General features: G+C 32.1%; 1 protein-coding gene and 1 pseudogene across 3 annotated transcripts; both read left to right on the top strand.

The window, feature by feature from the left end:
• Positions 1-8,467: 8,467 nt before the first annotated feature.
• Positions 8,468-14,314, top strand: LOC118038171 (protein OSB2, chloroplastic). Of its 3 annotated transcripts, none has more exons than XM_073410078.1 (8): positions 8,468-8,983; positions 9,228-9,366; positions 10,049-10,142; positions 10,219-10,322; positions 10,407-10,554; positions 13,317-13,381; positions 13,457-13,643; positions 13,737-14,314. In XM_073410078.1, the coding sequence occupies exons 1-7, from the start codon at positions 8,610-8,612 to the stop codon at positions 13,619-13,621; spliced, it is 1,089 nt and encodes a 362-aa protein (XP_073266179.1). In that variant the 5' UTR covers positions 8,468-8,609; the 3' UTR covers positions 13,622-13,643; positions 13,737-14,314. The 3 variants fall into 3 exon arrangements, with proteins under 3 accessions (XP_073266179.1, XP_034900375.1, XP_073266147.1); XM_035044484.2 differs by having other exon boundaries at positions 13,720-14,314; XM_073410046.1 differs by having other exon boundaries at positions 13,457-14,314.
• Positions 14,315-18,574: 4,260 nt separating this feature from the next.
• Positions 18,575-25,547, top strand: LOC118038167 (bystin-like; annotated as a pseudogene).
• The last annotated feature ends 2,093 nt before the right edge of the window (positions 25,548-27,640 follow it).

Here is a 27,640-nt window from a genome sequence, read left to right as displayed (position 1 = left end):
TTTGTATGGTACAACCACCTATTTGTAGGCAAAATAATGTTTTTTTCTTCCTAATTGCTTAGTCCCCGAGTAACTAAAAAATCACTTTGATCCCTAATTTTTTCCTTTATATTTTTGGTTTTCTTATCCAATTTTTTTATTTCTTTTATTTTTTGGGTATTTTGATATTTTAAAAAAAATCAACATTAACGTGAACTTAATAAAATTGATTAATGATTTTGAAATAAGCATGTTAAAACTTGAACAAATTGAAAGTAAATTTTTGAATTTTTTATTCTTTTGAAAAGATGTGAAAATGATGTAAATATGTCAAAAATATATTTTTTGGATTTTTTTTTGTATTGTTTGGATTTTTTTTGAAACAAATAAGAAAAATGAGGTAAAAATTAAGGTTATGACAACTGGTTTGGTGATAGGTTGTGCTTGTTGGGTTAAATTAGATGCCAGTAATGGTTTTGTTTAAAGGAGATTGGTTTGATGGTTGTCTATGTAATGGTTGCCGAATTTAATTGTTGAGGTTAAATCTATGAGGGTCAGTTAGGTTATATTTGGTGGAGATGGCTAAGTGTAAAGACATAATGGTGGCTAATGGAATTTGGACAGTATGATTTTTGGATGTTGAAAATTGTGTTTTTATTTGAGGTAGCGTTTGCGTTTTCTCTAAACGAAATATATTTGGTGTTTGGTTACCGATATCAAAAGAATATACAAATGATAGGCCCCACCATTTGCCTGAGGCTGGACCTTAGTTATGGAAATATATTATTTGATAATTGCTGCAAATGTCATCAACCTTTTACTTTTTAGACTGTGGATGGTAAAGCTAATCTAGTTTCTTGTTTCACCTTTTGTTAGCATTCAATCTTTTGTTTATATAGTTAATTGCCTGTTAACTGTGGATGGTAAAGCTGATATAGTTTCTTATTTCATCCCTTGTCAGCATTCAATCTTTTATTAATTTCTTTTGTTGACCTTTTACTGCAAATGTAATTGCCTGTTATATTAGTTTCTTATTTTAGCCCTTTTCAACATTCAATCTTTTATTTATATAGTTAATTGTTTGTTTTATTTTTATTGCATTGTCAACCATTAAGCAATGGATGGGTCTGACATTCATGATAAAGCTTCTTGGAATAAGGCAATGTTGCACACCTTTTGTGACATTTACATTAAAGCTATTGAGAGAGGCATAAGACCAAACACCTATTTTGATAAAGTTGGTTGGAAATTTATCATACAGTCATTCAAAGAGAAAATAGGACTTTTATCAACAAAAGCTCAGTTTAAAAACAAATAGGTTGAGATTAAAAAGGACATGAGGGTATAGAAAAAATTAATAATTGAAACTAGAGTTGGTTGAAGTACTGAACTTGGGACCATCTCGGCAATTAATGAATGGTGGAAAGAAAAAATTCAAGTTAGTTTTCATTATCAATAGCTTCACAAAATTATTTATCTTGTTGCATTATTTATTAATCTGCTAGCATTGCTAATTACATCCAACTTTCATTACACAGGAAATGAGAGGAGCAAAGAAGTTCAAGCTTGTCGGCGTAGAGCCCTTGTTGTGTGCCAAGTACGACATCATGTTTAGTAACATAGTGGTCACGAGACAATATGCTTAGACTCCCTCACAAGGACTGTTATCTGATGAAGATAATGGGGCTATTGGAATGAGAAATACAACCAATGAGGAAACTAATATAGAAGAAATAAGTGGTGACTCTGAAGAGTATGCAATTCCTGATTTTATACATGATGTTAGCAATATGGTTGGTGGACGCAATGTCACAAATAGTAACAGCAACCACAATAGTGCAAAGAGAAAGGGTGCACATCAAACTATACCTTAATGCCAAAAAAATAAAAGGGGAATTGGAATGAGCAATTATTTATACGTATAGATCAACTTGTTGAGTCTGTTTTCATGGCTAGAGAGAGCACAATAACTTCTATAGATAAAAAGGATGTAGCATTGAAGAGGTAATGAAAGAACTATATTTTATTGATGGAGTTAACTTTGGTAGTGCATTGCATACCTTTGCCACTGAATTCTTTTGTGTGAGAAGCAAGAGGGAGATGTGGGCTGCAATGGATTCTATTGATAGAAAAATATCATAGCTAAAAATAATATTTAAACAACGAAGAAAACCTTAGATGGACAAGAACAGGTGTTAACTTATTAACATATTCATGTCATTTGATTTATGTTGAATACTATAATCCACTAACATTTTAAATTTTCTAAAATCTTTTTATATTATTTTTTTCAAACATTTTGTTTTATAATTGTTGCTGGAAATATATGAAGTTGCCTAATATTTGTGTATTTCTATTACCAAGTAGTTGGAACACCATTACCATATGTGTATTCACATTATGTATCACTGAATATTATTGGGTTGGAATTTCATGAGTATTGAACTAGGGGCTTTAAATAGTTGGTTACTTGTAAGAAAATTTTGGTTTCGTACATGCAAACCAAAATTTTAGTTAGTATTATTGCAATTTGAATGTTTTGATACTTAATTTTGAATGTTAGGTTTAGGTTATTAAAATCAAAATTTTCAATTGGTGTGAGACTTTGAATGTTTAGTTACTTGCTTTTGAATGGTAGGTTTCATACATGGAAATTGAAATTTTAGTTTTTATTATTACACTTTGAATGTTTGGATACTTAACTTTGAATGTTAGGTTTAGGTCATTGAAATCTAAATTTTCATTTGGTATTTCACTTTGTATGTTTGGTTACATGATTTTGAAAGTTAGGTTTCATACATGGAAACTAAAATTTCCTAAAATTTAAATGTAATAAACTGAGATTTCAGTTGGTGTTTCAACTATTTTGAAATGTTAGTTGCCTATTATTTTGAATGTTAGGTACATTCTTATTGTTGGTATATAAATAACAATAAGTATGTGAAGGCAATATCACTTTCATATTATATCCTTCTAAAGAAGAAATCAAAAGTTATAGTTGTGAAAAACAGGTGTGTTGGTTTCTCATTGCTGGTGTTTATAATATGTAAGGTTCATTTGATTTAATATGATTGTAGCATATTACTTTGAATATGATGAACTTTATTATAAACAAAATGCATTATTAACTTTGTAAACGTCTTTTCATTTTCATAATTATGAGTACAATGTTTTTTATTTGTAAGGAACAAGTTAATAATAAGTTTATAAAATTGAAATTTCCTGTTAGTATATAAAAGTGGTTTCAATTTGAATATCTTTAAGATGATACAAATGCCCGTTCCATACAACATCTTCGATTTATGTAACAATTACCTTGAATTTATATTCCCATTAAACATAAAAAATTTATGTCATAATAAATATGGATTCGCAATGGTTTGAAGCACTTTTTTGAAAGGGGTTATGATGATGTAAGGAATAATAATAATATAGCCGATTATGTTAATTATGGTCAATTTGTTGATAACGATGGACATTCCAGTGGTAATCATAGTTCTAATAATGACAACAACAACGATGATGATTCAGATGAAGAAGGTGAGTTGTTTTGTAAAAAAGAGTTTGATAGCCATAGATTGGTTCTATGCATGGCAAGTGCCCTCGTATTATATACAAAGAACCCTGTATGGATTCGTACAACACTGAAATGTGATGGTTGAATAAAATGTTACATAAACATTAGACACGGTGTGTAAATATGTTTAGAATGAATGAGATGACATTTCAAAGTCTTCGCTTTCAACTTGAAAACCAATATGGGTTAAAAACATCCAGAAGAATGTGTATTTTTGAAAAAGTTGGAATGCTTCTAGCAGGAAAGTTCAGGAGAGATTTCAACATTCAGGAGAAGTTATTAGTAGGTACTTTAATGATGTTCTTAAATCAATTTGTTCACTCGCTACAAATTTAATACAACATGTAAATCCCGAGTTTGTAAACACACCGCATGAAATTGTGAACAATCCAAGTATATGCCTCATTTCAAGGTAATAAATTATTCGTATTTATTGATGATGCTTTGAATTAAATAAATTTGTAAGATTTATTTTTTAGTCAGCTAACATTAATGCTTGTTACTGGTTTCTCTTATATTAGAATTGTGTAGGAGTTACTGATGGTACACATGTGCGTGCATATGTTTCTTAAAAAAATCAAATTCTATTTATCGGAAGAACATGTGTGCCGACCCAAAATATTATGGTTGCATGTAGCTTTGACATGCAATTCACATTTGTTTGGGCAGGCTAGAAAGGTAGTGAACACAATACATGAATGTTTCTTGAGGTAATTGACAATCCACATATAAAATTCCCTAAGCCATCTAAAGGTAATAACATGTGTGTGTGTGTGTGTTAATGTTAATTTTCTTTTTGTAATTTTCATGTTTATATCATTATATGTTTTTATAGGGAAATACTACTTGGTTGATTCGGGATATCCTAATGAATATGGATTTTTAGATCCATATAGAGGTTAGAGATATCATTTGCAAGAATTTTAGAGGCAAGGACAACCATAAACTCGTGAAGAAATTTTCAACCGTGTTTACTCTTCATTATGTTGTGTGATAGAATGTATATTTGGAATTTGAAAAAAAAAATGACATATCTTACAGAATATGTCATCGTTTAATTACAAGCTCAAGTTCAAATTATTGTCATATCCTTGGTAATTCATAATTACATTTGAAGAACTTCAGTGCAAGATATGGTATTTATAGAGTTTGATCGTCATCTTGATTTTGTTCCTAATGATTTTTTAACTGATATGGCTCTACATTCACAAGTCCAAATAAACCACAGGTCCTCGTGTAATATTACGTATGTTATGAGATTGCAACAAGTTTAATGACACAATTATAAAATATTGTTCTTATTTGTTTAGGTCTCTTTACAATATTTTATTGGTTGTAAAATTAATTTTTATGTAATTGGAAATTAAGATTATAAATCAAGTCCTTTTAGGTAATTATACCTTAATATCAAATTGAACCATAATTTTTAACCAAACACTTTTGACATGCTTTTCATGAATATAAAGTTGAACCACACTTGAAATCAAACATATATTTCAACCTCACCAACCACAACAAAAGGTGTTTTTTCAAAAAGAAAATTTATTACACCTTAACCATAAAAGCTACCACAATAACAAACAATCATGAAGTAGGGGTTGGTTGTGGTTCATGTTAATTGGGTCTGTCTTGGTTTGATAAAGAGTGATAATTGTTTGGTTAAAAGGAGGCAGACAATTTAATTACTGTTATGGGTATAGGAAAATCTAGATTTTTTTGGCAATGGTGGTTATGCTCTCGAGAAGGGTTTAATGAGGAATGAGATTTTTTTTTTTTTTGGTGAATGAACATGCTTTGTTCTTTTTTGGTGTTTTTTTCTCTGATTTTTTGTTTATGTTTAAGAAATAGAAAGATGATGAATGCTTCCCCCTTTTTTTTGGTGTATGTCGTGTGTTCTTTTTGAAGGAGAGTTAAGACACTGATTATGAGAATAGATTAGGGAATTGATTGCAGGTTTGGGCTATAATTCTATAGTCAAATTTCTAGGATTTGAATTAAAAGATTGAAATTTGGTTTTGATTATTGGGATTGTAACTAAAAGATATTAAATTAATTCCTTGATTTGAATAGATTATAGACTAATTTGAATTAATTAGTAAAAATTAGTGGATTAAAATGGGCTTAACTGAATCAATTGAAAACAATTGGATTAAATTGGTATATAATTGAATTGAAATGATGGAAAGAAACAACTAGGACTAAAACAAAATTATATAAATAGTCAAGTGGTCCTTGGAATATTTTCCTCTTTTTATTACACTTTTTGACTTTTGAAATTTATTTAATTTAATTAGGGCTTTAAACCTTGAATTCTCTTTCAATTTAATCACTTGATATAATCTTTCCAATTTAGTCTCTTTTCATTTTAGTTCTTGTTTCCAAACTCTTGTAATTTCAACCACATTTGTCCTAAATCCTTTATTTCTTTTTAATTGAATCCTTAATTGAATTGATTTAGACCTCCATATTAATCTACTTATTATAAATTCATCCTTGGTTTCTAAAAGTGTGCAATTTTAACCAATCTAACTCCCAATTATGATTTTCTTCTTTAATTAAGCCCCTTATTGATTTCTAGCTTGGCTATTTATTTCAAAATAATCCTTGAACTTCAAATTTTTTTCACTCTTAGCCATATTAAATCAAATTAAACTCTTTTCTAAATTTTCTCTTCAATTGAAACCTGGATTATGATCTAAAAATTCCCAAACTCAAATTTTGCCAGTGGTGCTCAATTATTAGCCCAAATTCAACCCCAACTATATATATATATTTTTATATGTATTTTTTTTATGAACTTTCAAGACTCTTTGACATATGAAAATTAAATAAAAATAGTTGAAATTAACTAAAATGATTGAAAATACATATTTTTTTAGATGTTTTCTAATTTGTGAAACATGTAAGTAATAGGATTCAAAAATTGAATTGCATGTCACTTGCCCTTCCAAGTTTTAGATTTTCAAGCTTAACACAATTGCAAACCAATTTGGAAGACAGGGATTAACAAAAACTTAAAGGATATTAGAGTTTCATTATGAATTGTAAGGTGATTAATTGTGGATTGCAATATTCTTTCTTTTTTTTTAATCCTTTTTTATGGTTATCAATTTTTTCTATTCTATTCCATCCTTTGATATAGTTAATTATTAGAATTTAGCATTGGTGATTTATTCCAATTTGGCCTTTTATGTTGTTATTGCAAGATTAGAAAAACATTCTGACATTAGGTTAGTGCTTGATTTTATATATATATATATATATATATATATATATATATATATACAACTTTGTTGTTTGTAAGAAATTGAAAATGACAGGGCCAAAATTAAAACAAATAAAAAACTTGCAAGCCTTTTGTTTTTAAATCAAATGTGGTGACAGATGTAGTCCTTTTTTCAAATGTTTTTTTTTTTTTTCTTTTTATCTCTGATCATCGAGTTCTTTGCTTTTCAACTCGATCCTTCGATATTGTGTTAATTTGCATTTAAAATTTATAATTTATTTCAATTTATGTTTTATATGATTATCTCAATCTAAAAAAAAAAGTCTCATCATTTGATTAGTGATCGATTTCACTAGAAATAATTCAAATTTTATTGTTTGAGAAAGATTAAAAAAAAGGACTACAATTTAAACATATAAAAAATAAGAGGGCTTTTTAAAAAATAACTTTTTTTTGTGACAACACCTTTTGGGTTATTTGTGCCTTGGGATGTTAACAAAAAATAATTTTGGTCTCTTTAGTTTGTCAATTAAATATTTGGTCAAAAAACTTTATTTTTATTTTATTGTAGTCTTTGAGTTTGAGAGAAAAGAGAGATAGTCGTTGAAAAATAGCAAATGAGAGAGAAAGTGGGTGAAATGCCATTTATCGGCTATAAAACTTGTCATTTTTTTTGTGTGTCAAAAGGTTTCATTTGATGAAAGGAGTTCTATTTATATTTTTATTTCTTTTTATCTTGCTAAAAAAAATAAATTAGAACTCGAGAATATTTATTATTCAAGTTGATTTTTCATTTTTAAATCAATTGAATTCTAATTTAAGATAAGAAATGGAATTATTGAGGCCCTTATGGTGTTTTTTTAGGTATTTTAATTGAAGATGGTTGATTTTGTTTCTTTGAAAAAAAAAATTTATACGCGCGATTGCTGAACTTTTCATGTCACTTATGGTGGTCAAAATCTAAAAGTAGACGACATATCATCTAGTGTATTTTTTTTTTTAAAAAAAGGTGAACGACATGTCAAATTCCCCTTGAAAAATTAGAAAAATAAGATAGATATTCCATGCACTTGGGCATGTTTTAGAGGCCTAGGCTCGCACATCTAGCTTATTTTGTGTCATTTGATTTTTTTTTAATTTTATTATTCAACATTTGAACATTTATTATTTTTTCTTACTAACTTTTCTTTTTGATTTCATTATTCAATATTTTGTTGACTTTGAATTAGGTTATATAATTTATTTTGGTTTGTTTTTTGTAGTTTTATCATTGTCTTAAACAAGAATCATGATATTTGGTTGGTACTTAATTTTGCGAGAGTCTAATTTTTCATAGTATAATTAACAAAAAATAATTTTTTAAAAAATAAATTTATTAACTCAAGGGATGTATTTGGTAGGTTAACTTAGGTTGATTGAGAATAGAGTTTTATAATGTTTTAGTTTTCTTTCTATAAGATTATCACATTCTCAAACAAATATCTCAGCATTGGATAAGTATTCGGTTTTTTTGAGTGTTTATTTTTATTATCATAAAATTGAAACCACAAATATCCAATAGCCTATTCTTGAACCACGAGGCTGTGTGTGTCATAAATTGACACCACAGGGACCTCAGTGTTACTAAACCAATTACTTGAACAAGGGCAATCTGACCAAATGTAAAAGAGTATTGGGAGTGATTTTAGCAGTCCAAAATCTAATCCCCAACGAGGCTCCGCGCTCCCTCTCCAAAAACATACCAGGTGAGTGGAAATAGCAATTTCGCTGAAGTGCTGTAAAGGGTTTAGAAGAGGGTTTATTGTTGAAAAAACACAGACCACTATCATGGCGATGAAGAATTCACTGTGCAGATGCAGAGTACTTGCAAAAATCGCTACCTCACAACCAACTACAAGGCGAATCTCTCCTCCACTAGTTCTCCTGCTTCAACAATCATCTTGTTACTCCACCGACGAAAAGGAGCACAACCCACCAACAACTACACTAAAAAAAACACCACCTTTATACAAGAAATCACCTTCTTCTACAGATTTTCCAAGGCCCAAAGAAATCCCATTTCAAGCAAAGGTTGCTAATTCCATTAACTTAATTGGGTATATCGATATGCCTATTCAAACCCAAGTTTCATCTCCTGATGAAAAGTTTCGGGCTGCCACTGTTATTACCCAGGAACCTTCTTATCATTCTCCTGCTCTTCGGTACTCTCTTTTACTACGACTTTTTTTTTCTTACACTTCTCTCTTCTTTTCTCTTCCTGAGTTTGTCTGTTATTTTTGTCTCTGTTGCTTATGTAGAAAAAAGATTTTGGATGGATTTGCATTTTTAGTAAAAGCTGCTGTAAAGTTTGTTACTTTCACACTGATTGAGTTGCTTTGTTCTGTTAGTGATGCTATCTATGTTTCACTTTTGGTTGGTTGATTTGTTTGTCTCTTACAATATTAGGATTCCAATAATATTTGAAGGTGATTTGGCCCATATTGCTGCTTCACACTTGAAGAAAGGAGATTTTGTCTACATAGATGGGCAGTTAAGTACTGACCCCCCTCCTTTCCCTGAGATGCCGGATCAAACCCAAGTTCAGGTAAGCATCATTAACTATGGACCTAAAAATGCAAACATGCGTCACTTGCACTGTGCTTTGGCGTTAATTATGTCTAGCATTGGATTCTTATAAGTATTGTGTTAATTTTATACTGTGGAATGAATAACATCAGGAGGTTGGTCTATTAGATTCTTTTCTTTTCTTTTTTTGATAGAGTGGTCTCTTAGATTCTGGACTTTTGGTAACCAGAAAATTTTAAGAATTTTAGGCTTTGCATAACTTAGATTAGAAGAGAGTTTTTCTTCATGCCCTGAAAGAAACTCAGGCTTAAACATTCTCGAAATATGCCCCTGCCTTAGCTCACTTCTGTTTGCATTGGTCAGTAACTAGGTGGAATATGATCTGTTAAGGTTCATTGCTTCTTGTTCAACAGGATCTCAAAGTCAAAACAGAATGAATAATGGTCAATGCCAATATTGCAATGAGTTGATCTGGATATAATAAAGAAATTGAATTTTTTAAACATATGCGAAGGTGATACCAAAGATGATGCCTCCTTGCATCATATGCTGGAATTTCTTAGCATGCCTATCTGATGCAGGATTGGGATAGCCCGGAGACCAACAAAAGATGCAATAGATGCTCTTTTACAAACCTGATGGGTGTTGTGCTATTGTACATGTGAAAAGCTTATAATGCTAGATGTGTTCGTTCTTGCTAGGTTTTGGTGAACAGTATCAACTTTATTGAGGGGTCTTTCCAAGTGAAGAAAAGTCTACTCGAGCAGCAACTAGAAGTGCCCTTAGATGATGATGGTAAATCCTTGTAAGATATTTTTATTAACTTTTTTGGTGATGCTGATTGCTAAACTATGGCTTACTTATCTTTCAGCCAACATTAAGAGAAAGGGTGAATCTGGATCGAATTCCTGGACAGACCTTCTTGAAAATCCAAATCAGTGGTGGGATTATCGTAGTAGTAAGCGCAGTGGATTGGTAATGATTCACCCTCTAGGTAAGTTCTTATTTAGCTGTTGATATTTATGGATCCGTTACCTGCTTGCTTCTTGTTTTGCACAGGTAAAACCAAAGCACCCAGATTTTAAACACAAGAATAACAACCAGTCCGTCTGGCTTACTGGGGCACCAAGTTGGATTTTTTCAGGACTTGAGAAGGTGAAATTTGATGTTAAGACTGCCCTACCAACACAAACAAAGCAGCAAAAAGGTACAAACAACTTAGCTACTATCCTTAAACTACCTTCGCCTGGGCTCCCTATGCTGCTTCCTTTAAAATTGGCATATCTAGCAATGTGGATGCTTGTTATTTTTTTATGTCAATATGTGCTTAGAGAACAATTCTCATGGGATCCATCAGATGCTTCTGTCCCATGTGGCAAATGGCACCATGCTGGTATAAACATACAATATCCACACTGATAAAGACACCGGACTTGAAACATTGTTTATGCATTCGTATGATCATAAATGATGGAGAGTAGCCTAAATGATTGAGAGAGGTAGTCCAAACCATTGAGAGATTGAGCTTTAGTTTATGTTTTGGTTTAATTTATTTGAACTTTTAGTTGAAGTTTATTAATTAGGTTTTATTTGTTGGGCTTGATTTAATTATTATTGGGTATTTTATTTAGAGGGCTATAAGCCCATTTGCTTGTTTTAGTTAGGTTTTTAATATTTATATCCTACTTATTTAAATGTTAGACAATTGTTTATGAATTGAATAAAAATTGCAAAGTTGCAGACTTTTCTAGCCCTTATTTTTTCTTTTCTTTGGCTTCTTCTTCTCTTTTTTTGGCTTCTTTTTTTCATCTTTGGTTTTAAATCTCTTTTGTCCCGCATAATCGTTGGTATCATAGCCTGGATTTTTAGTTGTTCTTACAATTAAACAATCTATGGACTTGTTCAAATTCCTAACATTTAACTTGGTTCATAAACCCTAGACCATGTAGGATGCTTTCATCAACAGTGAAAAGAAAAAATCAGTAGTACATTACAAAAAATATAGTGTTTATGTTTTCATTTTTCCCATTTACAATCAAAATCTGAAAAGAAAAAAAAAATGCAATCAGCCAAACACACCCTTGGATTTATTTTGCCCCTAAAGCATAGCCACCACACATTCATTCCCCCACCTCACAGTTACGAATCTAGAAAGCTTGTAAATCTTCTTCTTATGTCCAACTCAACTGAGTTTTTTGCATGTTGAGATCATAAAATATATTTAAGTAAGTAATGAACAATACAAATTTAGAGCTGATTTACATAAGTATAATGATGCTCTTAATGTTGGAGATTATTTCATGATACAAATTAGACTTGAATGATGTCTTTTGGAAATCAGTCATAAATTGCAAGTGAGTAGTGTTAGACCATTCAAAGTGTTGCAAATGATTGAATCAAATAATTATATCATTAAATCATTACTAAACTTTGATATTAGCTCCACTTTTGGCCTGAAGGACCTTGTTATATATAAAATATGACAATCTATCCATGATGATTCTTTTGAAACCTTTACCCCATTATATTTATCTTTAACATAAAATGAACATATTAGCTCCACTACTTTGGATGCACAAGTTGTTTTTACCAGGGATGTGAACTTCAGCGAATTCCAATATATGATCTCGACGACTAGATTCAGACTATACTTGGATTATCAGAGAGACATCACAACAACTTGGTCATGATCTTTGGGAGCATTATTGGAATTGTCTTGAACTTCACTTGATGAGGTCAAGTTGCTCTAATCCTAGGAGAGTTGGTGGGGACATTGGACTTGAGACTTTATTTATGCTTACGTATAATCATAGATGATCGAGGATAGCTCAAACCATTGAGAGATTAGGCTTTAGCTTATATTTTGATTTAATTTATTTGAACTTTTAGTTGAGGTTTATTAATTAAACTTTATTTGTTGGGTTTGATTTAATTATTGTTGGGTATTTTATTTAGTGGGTTATAAATCTAATTGCTTGTTCTAGTTAGGGTTTTAATATTTATATTTTATTTTTCTAAATGTTAGACAGTTGTTTATGAATTGAATAAAAAATAAAAATTACAAAACTGCAAACTTTTCTAACCCCTTCTTTCTTTTTTTTCTGGCTTCTTCTTCTTAGCTTTTTTTTTTTCTCTGGCTTCAAATCTTTCTTGTCCCGCATCACACACGTATTTGAAGAAGGTTAATGATTATTCATAGCAGATGAGTGTTCGATGTGAAGAAGACATTTAATTTCTTTTCCAAATTGTGGACTTGGGCAACATGTCTTTGTAGTATTGAAGATACTTGGTGTTAAATACTGGTTGTTAAATGGAACACTGATGATGGGTTTGCCATTCTAGCTTTCTGTAACCAGAACCACCAGCAAAGCAGACAAACACGGCTAACAATGGTTTGAAGGAGGGCCACTTTCCTTCCTAAACTTTTCTATTACTTGCCTTGTCAAGTTGGTCTGGATGAATTTATTTATTTTTTAACCAAAGAATGGGAATCTTTTTCCCATTTCTATTTATTTTTCTACATAAAAGGAAATACTGAAGGGAATATGCAAAATACCTTCTTCTTCTAAACGGTAAACAGATAAACAAGATAAAGGAGCAGAGTTTCTCTTCTCATTTCAATTTCTCATTTGTGCTCCTGGCATTCCTATTTGTGAACTTCCCGTGTAATTGGGCAGCGCCCCCTTCTGCACGATTTCTATCTAATATTGTCTATCCAGCATATTTAAGAAAAAATAAAGGTAAAAAATTTGCTTTCTAGAAGAATTTGTCAGTGATTTTCGTTGATAATTAGGGAAAGGAAGACTCTATCCAATTATCATCCATAATAATGTCAGCATCCCCATTCTACTTTGTTTTTCCCCAATTTCTAATTTATCAGCAAGACTTTAGGTTGCTCTGCTGGCTTTTTGGCTTTTATCTTGTTTTTTTCTCTTCATAATACTATCTTCATTGTGGCATATGATTTAGAGGAAGAATGCTGGAAGGACTTGGTGGAGAACCCTCATAAATGGTGGGACAACAGAGTTGACAAGGTAACGCTGCAAAACTTATTCATCTGATCTAATTATTCGTGTATAACTTCATGCCCCCTTGTTTGTTGTATTTAGAAAAACCCAAAATCTCCAGATTTCAAGCACAAAGAAACTGGTGAAGGATTGTGGCTTGACACATCACCAGCTTGGGTGCTCCCAAAGTTGCCACCTACAAAAGGAGCAGAAAATGTTGCTGGCACTGAGGGATACAATGCTCTATTGAGCCAAGGAAGGACATAAGTCACTTTTATAAGCTGTTCAGGTCTGCTGATGCAATTCCCAGTTCAGTGCAGCATTTCATTTGTTTCCCAAGTCACATTTCCGATCATATTTCACAGGAAATTGTCTTACATAGGTTGTCCAAGTTCTCCAATACCAGATATATGAAGAATCTGAAAATGAAAAGAAGCTTCTAGCTTTTAATTTGTTGGCTGCTATCTACTATTGGATCATGCAATCATTCTTCCTGATCTTATGACTTGCAGATGCTGTATATCCTTGCTGACTCCCTCTCCAGGTCTCTCAAAACTTAGTTATTAGATCGAGATGGAGTTAGATTGTCATTTTCATGTTTTTTTTTCCTTTTTAGACTTCCTAAGCTGACTCGGTTCTTTAGATATTGCTCTGAAGCTTTTAGCTTGTTGTCTTAAGTCCTTTGTGTTCTAAATTGAACGTGGTTGGCTTGGCGCCAAAACGGGTTTCATCAAAATGGCAAGTCGTAAGCTTGTAGCGAGGCTTCGTTAGCTATAAACATAATTAGATAATGCACGAAGAACAGACAATCGAAATGAGTTGATGATGTTTTGAGATTTGAGATCGACTTAAGTAGGAATTTTCAAGTTCGAGAAGGGACAGCTGATACTTGAGAGAACTTTCTGTTCAATAATGTGGTGTAAACGCTATATTTGAATCTAAATAGTTATTACTAATTTATATGCTTGTGTTGTGTGTTATGCTACGAAATATTTAGAACATAACTATTTAGTATTTTTATTAAATTCAACTAAGTAGATAAATATTAAAAAAAGATTTATCCAATTTCTTGTTTAATTTTTAATTTAAAATTAAATTAATTTGGCGAGTCTAAAGATATCTTACTTAATTAGTAAGTAAAAAAAAAATCATGATGAAATTGAAGAAAAGAAGAAGATGAAATTTACATAAAAACCTCTTAATTCAATTTTTTATCTAGTTTAGGTTTAATAATAAATTGTGTGAGAGTTGTCTTGTGATTCAATTGACTTGATCGATTAAAAAATAACTTAGAAAATAGATACAAAAAATATGAGAATAAAATTGAAAATAAAAAAAATTAGTAGAAAAAACTCTCAACCCTTAGTTAAAGTTTAAAATTAAATTTTATAAAAAATGATTAATATGATTCAATTAATTTTATCAATATAAAACAAGCCTAGATAATTGTTTTATATGCGTGTGTGATGGGACTAATATAAGTGGTAAAAACTCTAATTTCCCAAGTCTTTTTAGTATAAAAAATACCTACACCTGACTTTTGATGGCATAACATAATTGTGATTGTTGTCGACTAAAAGCAAACAAACAATTAAATTTTAAGCATTAACACAACTTATTATGAATTATTAAAGGCATAACTTGTTTATAATGTCAGAATTAAAACAAAAGTTAAAAGATATCAAATATTTATTGTTTATATATTCATATTTCAATGTGAATTCACACAATAAAATAATAATTTTATACTTTAAAAATAAAAATCAAATAACCTAGTTTAAAATGGTCAATTTGTTATTATCAAATTCATCATAAATACATTTGTTATCTCATATTTTCATAGCATAGTAAAATATTAAATAACCCTGGAAAAAGCAAAATTTATTTAATTTGCCTCCCAAGGTTTTTACATAATTTCATTTTAATTTGAAAATTAAAATAACTAGATTTCTTTTAAAATCATATTTGTTTAGGCTTGCATCTAGAGGTTTTTTTTGTCATTTTATTCTCTTTTTTTTTTAATTATCAAGAAGACCAAGTGGAGATTGAGTATTTTAAAAAATATAAAATATTATTAAAATAAAAGGTTGTTAGTGCATGTATGGCATGTGCTAGTATGCGGAAGATGCTTGTGCATTTCAGGTGGAGTGTGCAGCGCCTTCTCGTAACCAAAAAGGCCAACCACCATGTTATCTAAAGTGTCGCATCTTATTGAGCGCTATGTGTGCTGTGATTCGTGGTGTTTGAAATTTTTTTTATCCATCTCCTTTTCTCTCTCCTATACTCGGAAATTGTGTTGACCAAACCATAATTAAAAGTTGTCTTCTGATTTTGTTATTTCAATTGTAGTCTTCATTCTTTTAATTACTCTTTATCTATTTTGAATCCTTTTTTTTGTTTGATTTTTTTTGTCAACTCTTAACATTACATCCTATATTATTTTTATATCAAATTCGGTCCTTATTATTTTAATTGCTACTTTTTTATATTATTTTCTTAATTATTTGTTTTTTAATTTTATCCCTCATCATTTAATTTCATTTAATTTTCATGTTAGAATTGATCCTTATTGTTTTGATTGTTTTTTTATTTTATTTTTGAAATTGGATTTTTTTTTAATTTCATCATTTAATATTTTATTTTCAATTTCATCATTCGATAGTAGATTTATTGAAGATAAAACTTCTTTATTATTTTTTCTTATTTTTTCTTTTCTATGAGGATAACTTAACCTTATGACTCGGGTCGTGAATTTTTCAAGCCAACTTAGATTGACTTGGGACTTTTATATCATTTTAGTTTTATATTAAATTTTTCCTCATTCTTTTAATTGACTTTTTATCCTCTTTTGAAATTGATTTTAATTTCATCGTTTAACATCAGATTTTTGAGAATTGATTTTTATAAAAAATTTATGCAATATCCAAGTCTTATTACCCAGATCACGAGTATAAAATATTAACCTAGATTAACAACATATTTTTTTACATTGGATTTTTTTTTATTTCAACCTTCAACATTAAGTTTATTAAATATTAAAATTTTGATTTTATTTTTTAATTGCTTTTTTGGTCCTTATTTTTTTAATTGCCTTTTTTTAATTGATTTTTTTAAAATTTTATCCTTTAACATTTGATTGATGATAATCAGGGCTTCATAATTTTTTTGATGTAATGATTATGATCTCATGACCCATGTCATGGGTATGAAATTGAGCTGCTTCTGTTTTTTTTTTTTTATTGATTTGCTTTCTATAAAGATGATCTGACCTCACAAATCGAGTTTTGAGTTTGTCATGCTAACTTGGATTAGCTTGGGGTTTTTTTTCCTGTTTTTTTATGTATTTTTTATTTTATACTTTAATATTGAGTTATTTGAGAATTCATTTATGTTATTTTTTTTTCCTTTTGAAAACCATTTTTTTTCTACTAGTCATTGTTATCACATTTTCTCTTTACATTACATGCATTTAGTGTTGTTTTTATTATTATTATTATTATTATTATTATTATTATATAATTAAATTAAATCATCGTGTTGGACTCATTGGAGTCTATAACTTTGGTTTCAAAAATTTGTTTTTGCTTTAAAACACACTAGCAGTGCTTGAATATTGTTTTTTTTAAGTTATAGACAAAACTAACCTTACCGTGACAAAGCTTGGGTCACATATAAGTAACGAGAATTTTTTTTTTTTTTAAAAATTGTTTCTTATCAAAGAAGAAAAGAAGAATGAGATTTAACAATTTTGTGAAAATAATGGACGAATATTATCAAATACATCAAGGGTTTTATGCAACTTTTGTTATTATACGAGCTAAGCACCTAGGTTTGATTAAGTTATACCATAGAATTTTAGGGCATCCAAAGTTAAACCATTGTAAGAAAAAAAAATCTTGTATCAAATGTTGTTAAAATCACAAGTTGACTCGTAAAATCGTATGATTTTACGAGTCAATTTATATATAACGTGTAAAATCGGGTTAAAAACTCGAAAACCAGCAAACTCTGTCAGACTTGATCAACTCTTTAAACTCGGACTGAGTTACAAGTTTGACAAAAGTTACAAAATTTATTGACTCTTGATTCGAGTCTCGACTTTGCCTTTGAAGTTTTGCCCGCTCCCCAACCTTCCCTTTCTCATTTGCCTAAATCTCACATTCTCAACTCTAGCACTGCTAGCACTAGCAATGCTAATTGGGGTTTGGAATTTTATTGGGGACGTAGACAAGGCGGGTGAGAGAGGGGAAGGGAGAGGAAGAGGGGGGTAGTGAGGAGGTGATTGTTTTGGTTTTGAGGATGGAAATGGAAGTGAAAGGGAAGGAAATGGAAGGAGGAAAAAAGAGTTTTGTGGTATTCAGAGAGAAAAGAAATTTGTTGAGGGGATTGAAGAGAAGAAGAATTTCAGGGTGGTGGAAATGAAAGCTATGGAAGGAGTAAAATAAAGAAATGCAAGAGAGGAGAACAAGGAGGGTGTGGTTTTTAAAGGAGGCCGACACAATTAAAGTGATAGGAAGGATTTTATGCGGTCCATAATTGAGATGAATATTTTACTCTTATATAGTTTAATTAAATTGCTTTAATTTTAATTTACTCTTACGTAGTTTAATATTTCAAAAACAAATTAACATACTTATGCAACTTGCGAAGTTCAAGCAACAAATTGGATTACAATGAGTGCCAACAAGTATTTTATTATCTTTTATGTTTATTATTCTTATAATTTTAGTACTAAAGGAAGGATTTTATTAATGTTCTTGAAATATTGCCTGCACATGGCTTGTATATTGATAAAAACCAAAAATGAACAAAAAAATTGTTTTTAAAATGATGACTGAATCTTGTGGAGACATTTTTTTTTCTAATTTCAATAATACATTTAGGATTAGGCTAATGAATGACCCTTAAAACATTTATTAAAAATAATTTAATATTTTTAATCAATTAATTATTTGAATTATATATTTTTAAAATGTTTACACATTTTATATTTTAATTGTGTTATATTATTATTTACTTATTTGATTGGAATTTTAAATATATAATTTGTTAAAATATTTTATTTATAATTTTATGATTCGAATTTATATTATTGGAAATTAAACAAAAATTTTTCACACCACATAATTGGGCTAAACCTTGCAGATACAAGAACTTAGCCCATAGTAGTCAAGCCACCCGAAAAAATTAGACCATAATTGTTAGCCACCGAAAAAACTGAGCCCATGAATTAACAAACGTAAAATCCACTATCACTAGGGTTTATCACCAGGGCTTCTTCTTCCCGTTGTTTGAGAAGCAAAGCAAGCAGCATTTTTCAGTCTTCTCATCTCTAAATTTCTACAACCAGCTCACTCCATCTTCCATCAATGGGGAAGAAAAGAGAGAGGCACCAAAACCCAGAACCTTTCCTCCCAGAGGAAACAGACTCTATTGCCTCCTCCACTAAAACACGATCCAAAGCATCAAAACACCACCAGAAACAGCAAAAAGTAGTCCTCGGCTTTAATTTTTTATGCCTTTTCTTTCTTCTTTTTGGTTCTGTTTCTCTCTCTCTGTCCCTCTAATTTTGTAATGGTTTTGTACTAGATGATATCCTCGGGGATGAGCTCGAAAATCTTGAAGCAGGCGTTGATTCAGCAGAAGGAGATTCAAGCCGAGGAGAGAAACCCTAATTTTAATGCTCTGGAGGAAGAATTGCCTGAGCCTGAAGGAGAGGAATGTGCCGAGGATCAAATTGATGATTTTAGTGGCTTCTCCGAGACTCAAAGCCAGTTTAACGATTATCCTGTCAGTATTTCCATTTGTTATCTTAAACTTATTTTTTGAGCTGTTTTTTTTTTTTGTCAATTTTGTTGGATTGGATTTATTTTTATTTTAAACTTGTTTTGTAAAAGGAGTGAAACTGGATGGTTTGGCAGGAGGAGATTGATGAGAATGATGAGAAATTGCTGGAGGCATTCTTGTCAAAAGATGCTGGTCCACAGCGAACACTTGCCGACCTTAATTAAGAAATTAAAAAAAGACTGATGCAAATGTTTCCTCAGGTCATACTTTACTTGAAATCAGTTTTTTTTTTTTTTTAAACCCCTTATTTATATCTTTAACTTGTGCATTTAATATTGTGTTTACTTTGCTGTACTTGTTTGAATCTGTATAGTTCACTGTTTATGCTGAATATCTTTGTTTGATTGCAGAGTTACAGCCTATACCTAAGTTGGACCAGTCTCTGATAGATTTGTACAAGGGGTAAATTAACTACCCTGTTTTTGGACATTTTCTTTCCATTTTCTCTTATTAAAATATTTTTTGAAACAGATTTGTGAAGGAAACGTATGATGCACACATTTTGGATATGATTATGTGTAGAGTTGGCGAGTATCTTAGTAAATACACAGCTGGAAAGATACCTAAGGCATTTAAGCACATCCCTTCTATGCAACTTTGGGAGGATATCTTGTACCTGACTGAACCTCAGAAATGGTTACCAAATGCAATGTATCAAGCCACTAGAATCTTCTCTTCTAATTTGGGTGCAAAGAAGGCAGAGCGTTTCTATAGGCTTGTCTTACTTCCTAGGGTTAGGGATGATATTAGGACGAATAAGAGGCTGCATTTCAGTCTGTATCAAGCTTTGAAAAAGTCTCTGTATAAACCTGCTGCATTCAACAAGGGAATATTGCTTCCGTTGTGTAAGGTATATACTAGCATGAAAATCTTCTGCATGTTGTTTATTCTATAGAATTTGATAACTGGCTGATTTGCTAATCTGTAACGTTCCAGTCTCTTAATCAGTAGCTGATTTGCTAATCTGTAATGTTCCAGTCTCTTACTACTGCCTCTTCACCCAGTCATAATAAGTTGTTAATGCTGGTCTTCTTAGATTGACTGATGCATTAGTTTGCTGCTATCCTCTTTCTCTCATACCTCCCTGTTTTTGTTTAGATCCTAACTGCTACTTTGTAACTTACATGTTACAATGCAGGACAAGGTGGAAGGATCAATTAGGGTTTAAACAAATTGAAGTTTTATGGGTTTTTTTTTTTTTTTTTTTTTTTTTTTTTTTTTTGTGGAGAATTGAAATTACACTAGGCAATCCAATTTGTAACTGCTAAAGAAAAGAGGCTCACAGGAGCAAACTCAAAACCTGAATAAAGACATCGTAGGATAGACAAAACTAAACTCCCTGCCAATAAATTTATTGGCCTCCAATTGATAGGATGCATTGTTCTAATAATTTTTGATTTAATGAACCACTGATCGTGCTTTAATATAAACCCCTTTTTTCTTACTTGATATGCAGTCAGGGACGTGCACTCTTAGGGAAGCTGTTATTATTGGAAGTATCATTCAAAAGGTCTCCATTCCTATGCTTCATTCATGGTATGCTTACTCTTGCAGAGGATAATCATGTATGTTTCAATGCATGTCTTGATTGGTAGTCCAAAGGATTCTGCCTGTGTAATTGTAACATCATCTTGTTACCTGTTAAGAAGGCATGATTAACCCCATTTTGAGTTGATCTATGACTGGATAGCCCTTCTGAATACCCCTCAAACCTAGTGGATGCAACTCTACTATCCACATTCCACATTCCATATTCCAAAGTTCTTGAATCTTGCATTTCACGACCCACTGTAAATTGACTTTACTCATTTTCCTGTTCCAATCTCTTCATTGTTTAGTTTGAATTTCTTGTTGAGAAAGATAAGAATTTCATGATTAACATATGCATTATGCATTTTATGACGTTACCCCAATGCTTTTAATCATTTCAAACCATTCCTCTTTATTTCCCCCCTCATTTTGAGACACACTAGTGCTAATTTCAACAGCCAGCAAACGAGGATAAGATGCTTCTGTAGCAGCTGGAACTTTGCACCTTCTATTTTTCCAAGTTTCATGATTTACATATGGATTTTATGAATTACACCAATGCTTTTAAACATTCAAACCATTCTGCTTTATTTCCCCCCTCATTTTGAGATATACAAGCGATAATTTAAACATTCAGCACATGAGGATGAGATGCTTCTGTAGCAGCTGGAATGATGTGTTGCACCTTTTATTTTTCCAAGTTTCAAATACTTGGGGAGGAGTCTAACTCAAACATTTCAATGGAATTGCAGTGTTGCAGTGTTGAAGCTTGCGGAGATGGAATATTGTGGCACAACAAGGTATATAAATGTTTAACACATATTGAAAATAAAAAAAGGAGAAAAAGGAAATGTGTAACAGTTAGCAGATTTACTTGTTTATCCATGCTATTTGTGTATGTGGTTTGCCTGTGTACTTCAACAGTCCATGGTCCTAATTATGCATGAAAGCTTTGTACAAAGTTTTCGATGTTTCATGTGAAACACATTGTGATGAATGATCGTGCTCCTTGCTTTCAAAGAGATTCTAATACTCCACTAGGAATTATCACACAAAGAGGCAACGAGCTGGAATTTTATATAATATGGTCTCATAAGTCATGCCTGACAAGGATGCAAGCCTACCCCTGATTTAGGAAAATGAGTCATGACTTAGGTAGCGGGGTCCTGGCAATATGTACCTTGGGTTTCTTGATGTGATGGTTGTTCCAAATAATTATTGATGCTTGCAAATAAACTTCATAATAAAATACCAAGAAGAAAACTTGTAAGTATGGAGAAGGTAAATAATGAAACAATTGGTGATATTAAGAAGTTTATTACTGTTCTGAAACAACTGTTGATGCCTGAACCTGTGTAGTGTGGCTCCATACTTTAACTCGGGAAGGAATAGGCAATAGAAAATTCAAGAGAATGGACTTTTTTTTTAAAATCTTTTCCATTTTGGATCTGGTGCTTTTTTAGTTGCCAAATGATCTGAATACTACTTGACAATGTTACTTTGGAAAACCATCGCAGTTATTTTATCAAGCTTCTATTGGACAAGAAATATGCCTTGCCATTTCGCGTACTTGACACAGTTGTTGCTCATTTCATGAGATTTCTCGAGGATACAAGAATAATGCCTGTAATTTGGCACCAATCGCTTCTTTCATTTGCGCAAAGGTTGGTATTTTTTTCCATGTTCCTTTTAATTGCATCTTCTCTTTTTAGTTGTCTGAATTCTATCTGGTATGTATTGACTTTAAATGCTTAATATTGAATGGGAGCTAAAGGGTTTTTCTTGCATGATTTAGCCACATCAAGTCTATCTTTTGCATTGTTTCAGATGCACTTTTTAATGTTATGTGTACAGACTCTTCCTTTTCACTTTGTTTTATGATGCATACATGTAACCTGACTGATCAAGAAAGGGGAGCAGGGGTAATGGGAGATGATTCTCTTTTACTGTGTTTTTATACGTGTTTCATATATGTCCTCTATCTGATAGCTCATATGAAACACTTACTGTAGCAAAGTAATTAGTATGGATCTGTTTTGCTAATTGTACAGATGCAGGTCAACAAGGGAAATTACTAATAATTACTATTTTCAAATTATTTGTAATTGTATTTATTGTGTGCTTTTTTCATTTTAGGAAGTTTTCCTCTTGAAAATATTTGCAACATTTAGGATTTTATTATTGTTACAGCATTTTATTGGTATTTTATTTGAGTAGTGAATTTGTTTTCTTCTTTAGTCTGAGACTCCTCTAGGTTTTTTCTGTGTCGACAAGCACGTATTGTTTGTAATTGAAAAGCCATTTTGATGGATGGGATCTATGAATATTGCTACCTCGCATAATCAGGTGTCTCTCAGTGTTCTTCTCTCTAATAGTAATGTGGCTCTTCAATGTCTATATGATATTTTGTTTCTTCTTTGAGCAGCAATGGAACCTTTTTTCTAGCAGCAATAAATTTTTTTTGGAGGTGCCAATTGATGTAGAAAAGGAACATGAATTAAAGAAATAAAAAGAAAAAAAACCCTAGAGATTGACTAGGGGTTCTTTGAATCACAAGGAAATAAGAACAAACATTCTTCAGGTGAAACAATCAATTTCGAGGTCATGATAATTGATTTAATTATTTAAAACGCCATTCAATTACATAGAATGTGCTTCTATAGGCACATGAGAAATCTAGAAGATCCCTAAACTAATGAAGGAAACAAAATCAACAAAAACCATTCTTAGCAATAATGAAATCTTGGTTATTTGCAACTATTGTAATCAGAGAACTTCTTAACAATGATAGAACTACACAATTAACAAAATTACAAGTAATTTGAAAATAACCCTTCTTGCCATGCATCCTAACTGAAGATTAGGACTCATTTCACACCATGTGCATTCTGCCAACTGAAATTGTTGTGTACGCATTAGTTTTTGTTAATTACTGTGCCTTGATGGGCAACATCAGAATAGGCAGTCTCAAGGTATATTTTATTGTTCTTCCCTTGTTTCTGAATTTCCATCTCCCCCTTTTGGAATACTTGCTGAGAACTTGAGATTTCCTTTTTCAGCCTAATTTCTCCTTTGAGCAGCACTGTATGACATGAGATGCTTCTTCCTCAACTCTCTTGCATTATTTATTAGTTTTTATGGTATTAAATCAAGTAGCTGCCTCAAAACACATTTGCCTTTTCACTCGTACAATTTTTGTTGAAATCTCTCAGATACAAGAATGAACTGCAGAAGGAAGATAAAGATAATCTTAGAAGACTAGTTCTAAGGCAAAAGCATAAACTAGTGAGACCATCATCCATCAGATAGTTCTCTTATATGTTTACACACATAATATTGCAAAATGAGTCAATTTTATTTTTTTCATTGAAATGTTTTAATCTCTGCCCCCATTTTGATTGCAGGTATCTCCAGAAATAATCAGAGAGCTAGACAACAGTCGCAATCGTGGGGAGAAGGATGATCCCATGTCAATAAATATCCTTTGCATGCAAAATTAACTTTATACTACTTTTTTGGTTCCTTGCCTGTTCTATTTATTCATCTTTTGTTATGTTATGCCAGCAGGCGGTAACATTGTTTTTTATATTTTCCTGCATATTAGCCTGTAAGTGTTTGTTTATGAGCTAATTATGAAGTAGGAAAATGAATTGAAAAAGCCATATTTTTGGAATAAGGATGACAATGAGATGGATCAGTGGTGTTTAAGGGCCTCTAATTTTGATAGTACTTTCTAGGTTTGCCATGGTCATGATATGTCCTTTGTGAATACTAAAGAGATTGGGTAGACTGAATTTGGTTTATTGATTAGAAGCTAAGAAGTATATTTTCAAAAGCGGCATGCATTCATAATATTTTGTGATAAAAAAGGTTGCATGTCTTCATGTCTTCTGAGACTTGAGTAGGTTTCTGACAAATCGTATCTTTTCTCTATTCTTGGATATTGATGGTTTTAAGTCCTCGTGTTACATGCGTTTGGTCAAGTTGGTCATGTTTGTTTAGTTATCTGTATTGAAGGTTTATGAGAGTTTCAATTACAAATGAATGGTTTGCACCTCTTTATGGAGGTTTTGATTTGCTATAAATTATCACGGAGTTGGTTTAAAATGGAGAAATATGTTTTTTTCATAAAAAATGGTATTATAATGATAGTTTCTGTTAGTGAAATTTTACATTTTATCTCCCCTGGTCCTGCAATTAATACACAGTTGGATAAATTTTTTATTCCTTGACTTCCTCATTACCATCTCCTGTTTCTGTGATCAATAAAACAATTGAGGAAGACAGGTTTGATATTCCAGAAGTACCTATGGAGGAGGACTGAATGCTTAGCCTTGGTATGACAGTCATCCTCTGATTATCTTGTTGTTAGCTAATAGTTTTTTAGTGTGCCTTTTCTTGCATGGATATATAATCATTCAAGTTGCTTATAAGTTAATCTTCGCATAGCTGCCAGAGTCTGGTGCTGAAGCTCTTTCAGCTTCTCTTAAACTAATTGAATATTGGGTTCCCATTGCAGGTTACTGACTGGGAGCTTTGATGAGATTCAGGCTTGCATGTTTTTTGGGTGAATTCATATTATATATTAAATGCAGGTAAATAGATATTAATTGTCCGGTATAATCTCAGATATAGGAAAATAGTATTTAATTTTCCTTAATGTGTTGATTTTCCCTTTTGTATCCTTATTTTAGGAACTATCTTCAGGTGTAAGGTTTATTTGCTTTCTGATTTTGTAGCAAGGATATTTCTTAGTGCTCTTGCAACTTGTTCTTTTGTTCTGATTCATAAGCCAAGCAGCAATTTTTTGTTTCAAGCGTTTCTGCATTAACTCATACTGGTGCAAATAATGAATGCCCAAGAAAATCTTTGATCAAATACACTGACAGTTGCACTTCATGTATCCCCTTAGCAGTTGCTACACTAGGTCATGTCTCATGCAGTAGGTTATGCACAGCTCTGAGAAGGTGAATTACAATGTTGCCTGGAGCCATTTTTCCTGGGATGGAAAGATTAAGCGGGAGTAAATGCAAGGTAGTATACTACCATGCTAGCAGCATTAGCCCGGCTCGATTCAACCGAGTCGCCCGCTGAAAAATGCTATAGTTTTCTCAGAACTCTTACCCTGTTTAGTAGTTGGTGCATGAGTAGGCATGCAAGCAAGTATGATCAATATTCAGTGTCTTGTTTTCTTCCAATTTTTTAGATGTCTTTTCCCATCAAAATCAAGGCCCGTAACAAAGGCTTTTGGGATTGTGCCAATGAAATTAATGACTTTATTCTGGCCCAGCCAATTGTGAAATTTACGCGAGAAGTTTCTGTAAATATATTGCAGGGGCAAACATGAAATCAAAGCACGTGAATCATCAACAATGATAATTAATGTTTGTCTCTATCAAAATGGGTTTTACCCAGGAACGGGGAAAGTATGGAGATCAGCTATTATTGATCTCCAAGAGATGAGTATTCGTAATATCAGTGGGGTGTTTTAAAATCAAGCTAACTTTGCCATCATTAATTTCAGTGCACATCACAGAACCGTGTCGGCTCCGGCATGGCCACCATGGATGGCCACTTGCTTATTTATTATGCAAGCGACTGGACTGTATTCAATCATGCATGTTGCCGATCAGCTAATACACAAACATGACTTTGATTCTCATTGGCTGCAAATTGATCAACGCTGACGCCTCCCAGCCAATACAAGCAAAGCCCCACGCACGTGCATGGATTGCGTATCTACCACCTTGTTCTCTTGGTGTTAGCTGCTACTTCATGCTTGCAAGACATGGTCGTCGATTTCCCTTTTGACATAAAACAATGTATAGCCTAATCTGACCAAGAGATAAATAGCACTTTTTGGTTAGCTGGTCTAAATATGCCATTTTACTATAATTGTTAGATGTCTTGGTCTACGTTAAACAGCGCTGGGATGTCACATACCTTCCATCTTCAGGCAGCATATCTGATTTGCTATCCTTATCCACTGCTTATTTAAATCATAGTTTGGTGCATGTTTATACTATAGATTAAGCCCGTGTGACAACCTAACACACCTGTTTAAGGTGCTCGAATCGCCACGTTGAAGCTCTATGAAGAAAGCTTAGCATCGTCATACAACGCGAATCCAAATATCACATTCACACATGCAACATAAATAATGCATTTTAATCTCTCTGGAGATGCAAAGAAATTGAGACGAGGCATATGCATGGAGATATTTTTAAAGAAAGTTCTAGGTTGGATTTGCATATTGTTGCTTTCATGTGGGCAAGGCGTGCCATGAAGTCACCGATATGTAAGGTGCATGAGGAAGATGACATGGACATGGGAGGTGACCGAATAGCCGGATGCCACGTTAATGTTTTCGCAGAAAACAAAAAAAAAAACAAACAGAAAAGTTCTCTCACAATACGCAAGAAAATATTCGTGTCACCATTGATGCAAAGGGACCAGCCGTTAGCCTCTTGACACGTAAGGTTTCGGTCATCTTTTCTCTTGTTTTCTCCTGTGGATTTCTGAAGAATTTGTAGCTTTCAAAATCTTCGGCGGAAAGCAGCTCATTATTGGCTTGTCCGGCTGATCAGTCCAGCTCCAATCGGAATGCAGTATCTCTTCCTTCGTGTTGAGGACTATGAGTCTTTGGTGACCTTGTGGTCCTATGTGGAATAAGTAATTGTGGGTGTAAGAAGTGGAGCTTTGATGTCTAATGTCTGTCAGCATCCATGTAAAGCTAGCTATTTGTCCATTCCCTATTACCCACTCAACACTTCACCTGATCAATACGTTTTTTTAGGGCCCTCGACCATTAATTTCTCAGTGATCAGTTGTTATCAGCCTGGGTTTTAAACAATTCAAGATTCCTGATCGTCTGCTGTTTCCAAGTTAACATTATAACTGAGGTAACGT

The sequence above is a fragment of the Populus alba genome, chromosome 1 (assembly GCF_005239225.2).
Source record: "Populus alba chromosome 1, ASM523922v2, whole genome shotgun sequence".
Lineage (NCBI taxonomy): Eukaryota > Viridiplantae > Streptophyta > Magnoliopsida > Malpighiales > Salicaceae > Populus > Populus alba.
Note: the sequence above shows the minus strand (reverse complement) of the source record. Positions and strands in the feature narration are given on the sequence as shown.

Bases quoted from the DNA above. Each gene is read 5' to 3' on its own strand.
- LOC118038171 (XM_073410078.1), top strand. From the start codon at position 8,610: ATGGCGATGAAGAATTCACTGTGCAGATGCAGAGTACTTGCAAAAATC. The intron at 8,984-9,227 runs GTACTCTCTTTT...TTACAATATTAG, and splicing joins TATCATTCTCCTGCTCTTCG to GATTCCAATAATATTTGAAG. The intron at 10,555-13,316 runs GTACAAACAACT...CATATGATTTAG, and splicing joins ACAAACAAAGCAGCAAAAAG to AGGAAGAATGCTGGAAGGAC.